The 11,876-nt window shown below is 39.2% G+C and overlaps 1 protein-coding gene across 1 annotated transcript in view; it reads left to right on the top strand.

The window, feature by feature from the left end:
• Positions 1 to 201: 201 nt before the first annotated feature.
• Positions 202 to 11,876, top strand: part of LOC103366109 (diphthamide biosynthesis protein 1-like) — a 15,203-nt gene continuing 3,528 nt past the window's right edge. The window contains exons 1-2 of the mRNA XM_008293746.1: positions 202 to 272; positions 5,016 to 5,165. Of these exons, the coding sequence (XP_008291968.1) occupies positions 221 to 272; positions 5,016 to 5,165 (202 nt within the window). The 5' untranslated portion in view covers positions 202 to 220. The remainder of the gene's footprint in view (positions 273 to 5,015; positions 5,166 to 11,876) is intronic.

Raw genomic sequence — 11,876 nt, 5'->3', positions numbered from 1 at the left:
TTATGTTTTACTTAATGCGAAAAATGGGCATTTATGTTTAACGTATAGAAAGTTTTCTCTGTCCCCAGACTGTATAAAACAGTCCACAGCACAATCACCTGTCTTCTTGTCCCATCAGTGACATCGAGTACATCGGCGCTCGGCTGCTCTGCACTCCTTTCTGCATTCGATTGCTTTCGCCTTTCTGCACCTCACGTGTTTCGTGTTTGGGAGAAAAAACATGGCAGCGCCCACGACTGACGTGCAGATTGTTCCTGTCAAAAAGCCTGCAGGTAAACATTAACGTCTCTTATTTAATGTCTAACAGGGAGAAATGTTTAACGTTTATAAGGTCTTCATAGAAACCGGGCTACTTTATTGACGACGTGCAGTTACACGGACCTTTTTTCAGTCTTCTGACTGTGATGCAAACAAGAAAACGAGTAACGTCATCTAGTGTGCGTGGTGTTTACTCACTATTCTGTTGCATCGTTTTATTGTCGTGACAAAACATTTGTACCAATAGTTATCATCCAATCTGCGTGTATAGCTGACTCAGGTCATCTGCCGTGCAGGATGTCATATGTTTCATTAATACGGTTGGATCAGCTCCACAGTCACGACTTTGGATTTAGTGCAGCAAAGTTCTGTCTCTTTTCAGGGAGAAAGAAACGCCGTTTATACACTACTGTCTATTTTATCATGATCTTGTCGTTAAACTATTCCTGAAACTGTCTCCTGGTCATTCTAGTCTGTTAGAAATGACACCGGAATGAAGAGTAAAAAACATATTTAAATCTAGAGGCAAGAGGGAAGTGCATCATATGGATTTACCTGTTTTTACGTTTATCTCAAATACGGCCCGATCTTTATCTTTCTCACATCAATGAGTAAACTTAATCTGTTTTAACTGCTATGCTAATCATATTGATCAAACGTGTCCATATTAAAAACGCTATTCAAACGGTTCCTATATTGTATGTTTTTAGATTTGAAAAAAGTTTGTGAACTCCGCAACTTAGGACAGCGACAAGATCTAATTTGGGGCTAAAGCTATAGATTATTATAATAATCAAGTATTCTATCAATTACTCTGGCGATTAATCGAGTAATGATTTAAAAACAAACAAAAAATCATTTTATTAATTGAAGTTAGCTTAAATTAATAGTAATATTTTTGTTCCCGCGGGTTATTTTGCTCCCCCTGCCGCTCACCGTTTTTCTCTCTGTCTACATTTTGCATTCTGCGCGTTAAAGCTTCAAAAGCGGAAGTGAGCGCAATGTGCAACAGAAATAACAGTCCGGGCGGAACACAGGCGGGCGGACGTACGCATTGTATCGTGCATATATACAGTCGTGACTCGATAATCCGACACTAAATGTAAAACCTTCTTTTATGTCGGATAGCAAGGCTGTCGGATTGTCAAGACGGAGGTCGAGTACAAGGAGGGCTTGATGCTTGAGGAGTCATTTGTTGTTAATATTCATTGTTTATAGTTGTTAAAATAACTAATAGGGCTGGTCCCAATAGCACTTTCTGGTCTCCGGATATTCAAGCCCAATTAATGATGAATATCTGAATATTCGGTGCGGTCGGTGGGACACTTCCACCCCGGGGGAGTGCTCCGACGGGGTGGAAGTGGCCGGAACACACAGGCAGTACTTGGCTGCTGATGCCAGTTTAGTTACTGGTCACACTTCTGTTTCTACCAATGGTCAAACCTTTGTAGGAGGTGTGATTTTAACGGCTGTGTCTTGGCTCCGGGCTTCAGTCCCCAGCCGCACCGCCACCACGCTGGCTGCTTGTGACATCGTTGTGTCCTCTTCTGCGCATGCGGGACACTTTTGGGTCGTATGAAGTTCACACAGCAGATCACATACAAGTCACATTTAAGTGGAAATGTGAACGATCTCGCAAAAAAATCGGATTTCACAAAAAATCCAAATTGAACATTAAGTCCTACAGTCTGAACGTAGCCAATCTGTCGGATTGTTGAGTCAGATGATACACCGTTATCCTTATTTGTGACATAAAATGTCATGTCAGAGTCTGAATCCAAGGCTGTCGGTATGTTAAGGCTATTTTTCGTGGGTTCCGTTCGTTTTTCCTAAAAACCTGTCGGATAGCAAGGTTTTCAGATTATTAGGTTTTTCGAGTCACGACTTTAGTATAGTATATAGTGGATTACACGAAGCGTTGCCTCAAGGCATTTTAGTAATCGAATTCCTTGAGGAATCGCTTCAGCCTTGATCTAATTGGAGTCAACATATATCAAACCTGGAGTCCAGTCAGTGTAGCAACATTAAACATGTGGGTTGATCTACTTTCAATTAAAAAGCACTCAAACATTTTGAGACATTTATTTGTAACCGGCTTTCAAAGTAAAAAAAAATCTCAAAAGTCTTACAATAAAGAATTGCTACAAAATTATCTCAAATGGAAAAAAATGTAAATGGAAAAATTAAAATTGAACACTGTGGATACCGTGTCTACACATTCCATAATACTGACTGAGATTTTTAATTTTTTCTTTTTGGAAAAAGCCTTGAGTAAGAGCTGAAGGCCTTAAAGGATCCTTGGGGCCTTTGTTGAATGTACCAATGTAGGCAGGACACCACTGGTGTGACTCACCGGCTGTAGATTGCAGGTATGAGCCTGCCACTGGCTCCTCTCTTCTGCTGTCTTCATGTTACCATTTTCAAAATCTCTTTTGGAATGCCAATAAGAACCTCCGTGCAGCAGCCTACCACACTGAAACTTTCAAGTTTTGCAGAGGATTTGGATCGTGCAGTAAGGCAGCCTTGCTATTTTTATTTTAAGTGCCACTTTAGTGACACTCCTCACCTCCTTGCGTGCAACTGTACCACCAAAACAATTCCCCCGTCACTGTTTTATGGGGCTGCGTTGCTCCGTCCTTCATTTAACTCTGCCCAATATGATTGGTTTAAAGAAATGCAAACACGCCAGAGCACAGTTTTCTACTATAGCAGAATGATAATGAGCAACAGGATGGTCTGGATATGCAAAATTAGGATGCAACGGCGAAAATTGCAGCCTGTCTGAAGACTGCCAAAGAGCAACTTGACACTCTACTGCATTACTGTAGACTAAGGCTGAGCTGTTTGGGAGGAATATGCAGCGCTACAAATGGTGTATAAAGAACACGTGAGACCAATATGACAGCGTCATCCCAACGGTGATCTATGGTGGAGGGAGCTTCATGATTTAGGTCTGCTTTGCTGCCTTTTGACCTAAACAGTGGTTCCTGGTGTCCAGAAGAAGTGTCCAGAGCAGAAGGTCGTACAGATCCGGCCACTGTGTTCGGCATGCATCAGTTTGTATTAAATGCGTGCTGTGTACATATCTGATATGACGTGTTTACACATGTATACAGTATCATGCATTTGCCTAACTTCCTGTTGTTTTGGGGTAATATAAGCCGTTTTATTGCCCTATTTGATCTGTCTGATTTATTGCCTGAAAAACCCCTGATCACAGCAGCGTACTATTGAGTATAATACCTTAGTTATTATAATTGGATTTTATTTAACTACGTTGCAGGGTTACAGGGTTTGTTCCTATACTGAATGTACTGTATTTAGTTTCTTTGAACCTTTTAGAATAATGACCATTTGCAACTGAGGAAGAAAGCTGCGTGCAAGATAAAGAATATCGTGGTGATATCCTGTCAGTGACAATGGTGTTTACTCGACAAAGAAGGTTATTTTTCCTGGCATCCGTACAGTGTTTCCTGCAGCATCCCATTGCTTACAAAGCTAATTTAGCAAAAGTGGGCTCTCCACTAGTTCGACAAACTTTTTAATGAGTCTGCATTTTCTAATGCGCTTCCACTTTGTGACTTTTAAAAGGAAGACAAACACAGAAATACAAAGATATTAGTGTCGGGGCATATTTCTTTACTTTGTATGTGGGAAGCACTGAGACTGCAGTTCTTAGGTGAGTCCTGTTTTCAAAGAGGAACAAGATGAGAAGCTCTCACAGGACAAAATGGTTTGAACTGCCAGAAAGTCTCAAACACAGAAAGTAATCTTCATATAAAGGGAGATTGTGCAGAGATACTGACAGAGAGGTGATGTTAATACACGTGGCTCACATTTTAGACAGGCCTACAAAAAATTTCTAATCAAGTTTATTCTAAGAAAGAAGGCAAGGAGTCTTCTTAAACTTGTCAAGTCATTTGTAGTGATGACAGATGGAACAGGACCAGCAATTTTGAGCGAGTGCAGTTTCTTAAATATTTTACATGATTTCTTCTTTTTTTTTTTTTTTTTCATTTAAATTCATGATTTAAATATGTAATTTCCTTGGACTGAGCTGGAAAAAAATAACTCAAGTCAGCTTGGATTTTTCTCATTTCCACAGCTGTTATGGAGGAAAAGCAAAACATGATCTTTGGCGTCTGGAGGCAAAAGATTTATATAAAAAGCGACTACATGAATTTTTACAACCGCAGTTTATGACTGTGTAACAAGTTGTACATTTACATTTTTGGAGACAAAATGATCTTACAAATGCAATGTAATATATTTTTGAATGTCTGAATTATTTATTAGGCCCAACACCAAACCGCTCGTGTCAATGAAATGGTGCAAAGCGAAGTGCTCTACTTTGATTAACAGAGGATGTGTAAGCTTGTTAAAAAGTGCAGACAGATGCCCAGAACACAATAAATGTCCAGTTTCAGAGGATATCAAGCAAAAGGCAGTTCTTTAAAAAATGCTAATGCAGTGCACATTTTAGAGAATACACTGATTGTCATTGAAATCCTGCCTGTACCGGAGAACAAGTAGGGCTGCGTTCAACTCAGATTCCGTTCCTGTAAAATCGAAACCAAATGTCCCTCAACGTTTCTCCAATTTCAGCCGACATTTCAAGCAGCCCATGCGTTTCTAAAGTTTGGATTTGGGAAAAACAGCTTTCCTGAACTTTATCTGCAGAGTTAGGCACGTCCTGAATGCTCCGTCCTGTGTTCACCGCATCGCTAACAGCTCAATAATTTACCTTCTCTCTCCAGCTCGAGGACCTCGGCGAGTAGCCAATCAAATTCCAGATGAAATCCTCCAAGACCCCGAGTTACAGGAAGCTATCAAAGCCCTGCCTGCAAATTACAACTTTGAGATCCACAAGACAGTTTGGCGAGTGAGACAAGCCAATGCCAAGAGAGGTGAGACCTTTTTTTTTTTTTTCTCTTAATACACGTCATTCACCTGAGAAAGCCACTGGAGTTGCTAAGAAGATGGTTGCAGATTAAAATGATATGAGAGTAGCTGCAAAATGCACTTCAAGGTAAAACATGATCAGGGTCAAGTCAATACCGACCTTGCCCGTACCTCCTGTCACGAATACATTATGAAGTTGTCTGTTTGAAAATGCATTTTCTGTTGTCATCAATGTTAAATGTACAGTGTAGCTGGAGATTATTCACAGAGATCCTGTCCCCAGATGATTGCGGACTTAATGCGGCTTATGTCCCAGTTGTTGACATGGTTGTCATGGCGATTTCAGCCGCCGTCGAGAGTGCTGTCGCCGCCGAATTAATGCTACACCAGAGAATTTGCTATCAGCTCCTAAATAGAAACGCAATCTGTCTCGTTTGTCCTCCGCCACGCAGTTTCTGCAAACTCGTGTGAATGTAAGAACACGTCTGAGTCAGAAAATAAATAGAAAATAACCGTCTGAGTCATGTTTTGCGCTCACGAGAGATGTGACGTTTACGTTGTACTCGAAATTCAGGAGTCGTGCTGATGAAGCTGATTGCAAAGGAAGCAGCTCCATTTCTCCCACTAGCCTCAAATGTGTCCCACAAACTTACAAGTGATTTTATTTTGTTGTCACTAATAGTTTCGGACCTCAGAATAAAAGTCTGATGTGGACCTTTAACCTCTTAAGACCTGGTGTTAATTTTAAGTAAAAAAAAAAAAAAAGAAAAAAAATATATATAAGATTTTAGTATTTTATTATTATTTTCTTTATTTTTATTGTTATTATTTTTTGTCTTTGCTATTTGATCAGATCAAATAGAAATGAAAACTGCATATCAAACAACAGCTCAGGTCTTAAGAGGTTTATTAATGAGTTTGAGAACCCTTCAGTTCATTTTATGTAAAAGCTAAGCCATTAGTGATTTCCTCAATGTCACCATCAGTCAAAGTATGTCCACTTCCAGTTGCACAGAAGTCTAAATTACTCTTGCTATGAGCTTTTAAATTGCACCACTTGCTTCTAAATTAACTAAAATTAGCTGAATTGGCTCAGAAGCTACTTGGAAGTAAAGGATCTTCATCTGTCTTTTTAACAGCCTGTATTTACATTAGTGGAATGGTTCCAATTTACAGTGAGATTAACTAGCAGGAACAGAGCAGAAATGACACTTTCTCTTAACTCTGTCTCAAAAGCTGACACTGACGACTATTACACTGAGCTCTTTGTGATCTCGACTTAAAAATATGAATTTTTATGTCCGTTAATGTCGGCGTTGCATGTAACATTAGCTGAAAGGAGCCAGTTGAGCACCGTTCCCATTGTGTTTACACCCCATTAACAGCTGCTTTGTAAGTTTGTGTAAGACTTGCAGGCCGCGGTGAGCGTCTGAATGCGGTTGGATGGGGAGCATTAAGCACTGCAAACCGAAAGACAGTGTGTGCAAGCATTCATTCAAAATGTCATCCATGAGTGCATCTGTGCTTTGACCTACTTTGGGCGACTATTGTATGATTGTTAACCTGCACGGCCCCACGCAGGTTTATCCCATGTCGGGACAAATCCAAGACAGACCCAGTTTTCAAAAGGCCATCTAGGTCATCCCACAGTGCCTCTGTCATTAAAATCTAACATCACCGAAACAGTATTTAACAAAATACATCAGCAGCAGAATCTTGAGATGTAACACACACACACGAGGCCTCGGTTGGTAATGTGATTCAGAAAAAGCCTTTTTTTTCTCCTTGTGGTTTGTTCATTTTTAATTGGTCAAAGTGGACACCAAAGTGAAGCTTTTCACAAGCGCGTCATGTCCAGTGTGTTTTGGAGTCTGAGTTTGTGAAGGGGATGTGTTAGGCTTCTTTGATCTTTGGGGGTGGGTGGCAGTTCCCCCAGGATTTACGCTTATGTGTTATTGACAGACTTGGAAGGCTGCTCTCACTCTGCGGCTGATAAGTGCCCGAACTCAGAATTCTCCTCGCCAGCCATGCAAACAGATTTGTGTATCTACAAACAAATACAAGATTTTAAAGGTTTGTTTTTGACCCACATTGAAAGCAGAAGTTGATATCGTAAACAACAAACACCGCAAGAACTGTCTCAAGTAAAAGGAGGGGAAAAAAAACATTTGGTAATTTTAGGCTAATATGCGATCTGTCTGACACGCTGCCCAGAAGTCTTTTATTAGTTTTACTTAGGATCAATTTCATCATTTATAATACCGTAAAGTCTCGCTAGATGAGTTACGTTACTCTCCATAATTAATAACACAGTAGGTGCACATCCTAAATATGTATTAGAGGCAAGTAAAGTTGTAATTTACATCATTTTTGTAGGGTTTAATCTCTAATATGCAAATTATTTAGCTATAATGGCACCTTAAATAACACTACAGGGTCTTAACTGCAATGTTTAGCCTTGTTAGGTTACTTTCACAATGCAAATTCTAATCCTTTTTTACTGGAAGGCACTTTGGCAGTTTTCGTTTCAGATGTGCTATATGAAAACTTGACCTGACTTAACTGTTCTGTCTTGTTTATGTTGCATGTTTGCGATCTTATACATTTGTTTTCAATATTTGTCTAATTTCACATTTATTGTGAAGAGCTTTGTTTTGGAAAGGTGCTATACAAATAGAGGCATTAATAATAAATAATATTATGACTGTTATTATTTCAGGATGGAGGCCTGAATATAGTCAAATATAATAATAAGATCTGAAAAAACGACTGAATCGAGTAGCAAGGTCTGCAGTGCAATTGCAGCCTCAGGAGAAATTAAAAGTGTGCACTGAGTTGTTAAAAGTTTTTGTCTTCTCATATAACCTGCCCTGTTAAGGTAACTTTGATGGCAGGCGTCCTCTACGGTCAATTACCACAACCTGCATCCAGGTTTTTAGTCAAATTAAAATCCAGCAACAGATTGTGAGTCAAATATCTTTAATACTTTGCACCTTATAGCACACACACTGCAGTTTTTTCCCCCGTATGCGTAGCTACAAGTAGATTTCCACTTTTCCTGATGTTTGGTTTCTCCTGTGAGTCGGGTCAGGGGCTAATGCTTCAGTGGCAGCAGCCTGCAGCTGAAGAAAAAAAAATCGTCCTTCACTGATATAAATGTCAAAATATGCAGTTTTTTTCCCTGTCCCTCCCTGCCTTGGGTGGACATATGCAGATGGCAAGCCAAGAGGATTGAATCATTTTTTGGATGTCCCTGTGGGGAGCGGGTGGTTTACCGCAGCCTGCTGGCTCTGCTTTTTCTGTTGTGTGACGTTTTTTTACTTTTTTTTTTTTTTTAAACATATCAGAGCTCATCCTCTCTCTCTGAACTCAGAGAGAATAACTCACCTTATCACCCCAGTCTCTCTCTGCTCCTCTTTGTGCCCATCTGTTGTCTTTGTCAGCCTTTCAGCTCCTCTTGAGTCTCATACAGCTCTTTTGAAATTAAGGACCGAGGAACATACAGTAGATTTTTTATATTTTGGCTGCACAGTCCTTTTTTTTTTTTTTTTTTGGTGAGTTTATAAATAGTCAAAACCTGTGTGTTGTTCTGCCTAATTTTGTCATTTGAATCTAATTGTGGGCTATTATGATATAATCTGTTGTGCATCCCACTTATTTTCAAGAACATTTTAGTTCTTCGGCAACTTTTTTCTCCTGTCTGCTGCCTCAATCACCATCACACAGTCAGTTAAAATAGAGGCAAATTAGAAGAAGTGCAAGCAGGTGAACGTTACTCTCTGATTTGAGTCTAGCATTTTGAGAAGCAATTGTCAGAGTTATGCCTTTAAAAAACTGGGAGCAAAAGCCTTAGATGTCGGTTGTTTGGGCTTAGCATGTGCAGATTAGATGTGAGCAATGTATTTGTCCACGTTTTGCTGAAAATATGATTTGGATTTCTGTAGAAAGAGACAGATTTGTTCTTTTCGGCTCTGTTTTGTTCCATTAAAAGTACTAAATATGTTGCCAGGTAATGTTCTTGATGTTTAGTTTAAAGTAATGTACCTGCAAAATTCAGAAAATAAAGTTGGTTTTATGTTTTTTTTTTAGCCTTGATTGCATAATCGTTCTGATCTGAAACTGTCACCAAAATAATACAGTTTTGTTTTTTCCTTTTTCCAATTTTGAGAGTGATCTAATATGAATATAGCATATTGGACAGAATATATTAACATTTCTATGGAAAGCAAAACAAAAAAGGTTTCATAAGTATGTGTTGCATTTGTTTGGGGAAAAAATGTGTCTGAGATATGTGCTGAAGCAGCCGATTATTCACTCCGATATAAATGGAAATATCATATCTGCTTCCACATAATAATTCTTAGCTTGTGTTTTGAGACTTGAGATGATGTACAGTCTGACTGTTTTTGGATCCCAGTTTGTGTTACGTTTGTCTTACAGCAGTTCTTTAGCCCTGCTCATGTCTTCTTAATCCTCTTTTAGGAAAAAACTTAGACAAAACATAGAGATGAAGCCAAAAAGAAAAAAAAAGAAAGCATAAGAGCCTTGAGTGTCTGGAGAGGCCTTGAATCTGTGAATGCGTTTCCCTGGGGTAATTGTGAATTCCCAGGGGGTTGTTCTGTTTTCCAAGGTCTTCTCACATCCAAACCAGAGATAATCAAAAGATTAGCACAGTTGACATTTTCTCTTAGATGTTTCCTTGAGCTGCAAGACAATAAGCAGCATGTAGAGCATTTAGTTCCTTCTGTTAGTGTCTGCAGTGCTTTCTTTTCCATGGTACAGTTAAGTTTCTGAAAGGGTGGGATGTGGGAGAATAAGAGGAAAGCTAATAATGGTGCAATCATAAAATTTTTAGAAATCTTAAACTATGCTTTGAGTTTAGAATTGCCTCACAGCCAGTGTTAACTCCACATCTAACTGAACGTTCCCATTTAATAGAGGTACTTAACGAGTTTGTATTAATAAAATATAAGCACAAACGGAGACTGTTGACTTCTTCAGTGGATGTAAACAAGCAAACATTTGGTCCACTGGGACGACAGATTACGGTGATGAGCAAAAGACACGTGAAACTTGACATTTTAGTCATTTTAACAAATAACAAGACCGATCAATTACATGGAGGATATAAATTTAGTTCACTGCAAATTCATGAGATTACAATCAGTGATTCCAGATTAGGTACTGATGATTAGAACCTTCTGAAGGAGCGACAGGTGGAACCTCTGAAATCTTAAATCTGGTGTTCTGTTTGCTTTCAAAGTGTTTCAAAGATCTACAGAGCTCTGGTTAGCTATGTGTCTGGAAAGGGATTTAAAAAGAAATTATTTAAGATACTCCACTGTAAGAAAAAAAGCCTAGCCCCGAATTGGCTGCCCCAGAAAATTCCCACCGCTTGATGCCAAAATAAGCCTCCAAATGGCCTAAGCTGTCACCTGCAGGTACCTCTGCAGCTGCTGCTGGTAAAGTGTATGCATCTGCAATCAGAAAATGATGGCACAAAATTGCATTGCATGTGAAACATGCCAGCAAAATACACTCTGCTATCCAGAAATAGCATTAGAACAAAATTACAGTTTGCCAATGACCGTGTGGGCAAAGAGCAGACCTTCTGGAATAATATGTTCTGGACAGACAAATCAAAGCTGTAGTTGTTTGGCCAGAGCAATAGGAGACATGTTTGGCAGCGATTCAGTAGAAAAACCTCATACCACCTGTGAAGCATGGTGATAGAAATGTTTTTTAGTCGGGCTTGCTTCTCCACTTCCAGGACTGGCATGAAGTCTGCATCATACCAAAGAGTCCTTGAAGGTAATGTGAGGCCATCCCTCTGAAAGTTGAACCCGGAAGTGGACCTTTCAGCAGGATAATGGTTCTATAAGCACATTAGCAAATCCACCAAGGAATGGCTCCAAAAGAAGAACTGGAGGGTTATGCAATGACCTAGTCGAAGCTTAGATTTGAATCCCATTGAAACGTTGCGGAGGGGGATTTGAAACGGGCAGTACATGCAGGAAAACCCCTCAAACATCTTGCAACCGAGGGGATTTGCATGTACGAGTAGTCAAAATGTTCAGCAAGAAGACGTTAGAGGCTGACCAACAATCATGTAAATCACCTTCTAGGTATTTCCGCTAAAGGGAGCAATATAAGCTTCTAAGGCCAAAGGTATACCCACTGTGTCCACAGAACACTGTTACATCCATTGATTTTTTTTGTCTACCAATCAACTGAAAAAAGCTAATATTCTTTGTTTTGTTGATGAAATATACCACCTTTATCATTGAGGATCGAATGTTTGCTCATCCGTGACTATAGTTTAGACGATTGCTGGCTTGTGTTCATCCCCAACAGTATTTGTTCTACCACCAATAATACTGTTTTCTTTCATTCCAAAATACAAAATAAGAAGCTTGTGCCTTTCATAGAAAATCTATTGAGAGTTCTGGCCGATAATATAAAGCTCAAGCTGATCATATTCAGAATTATCTATCGACTACTCGTGCATATGTATCTATAGGTTTGGTAGGTAGAGCCTTATTAATGGTAAAAACACATAATTAATTGCAGTATCACTTCTTAGTGCAACTCTACCTATTGTGACCAGATTAAAACATAAAGCAATTAACTATAATAAGGCATTATAATGTATATATTTAATATATAATTCAGGTTAGACAAAATATAAATTGCATAGCGTGATACAGCACAATAGC

Source organism: Stegastes partitus, unplaced genomic scaffold (genome assembly GCF_000690725.1).
Source record: "Stegastes partitus isolate 25-593 unplaced genomic scaffold, Stegastes_partitus-1.0.2 Scaffold908, whole genome shotgun sequence".
Classification (NCBI taxonomy): Eukaryota; Metazoa; Chordata; class Actinopteri; family Pomacentridae; genus Stegastes; species Stegastes partitus.
Note: the sequence above shows the minus strand (reverse complement) of the source record. Positions and strands in the feature narration are given on the sequence as shown.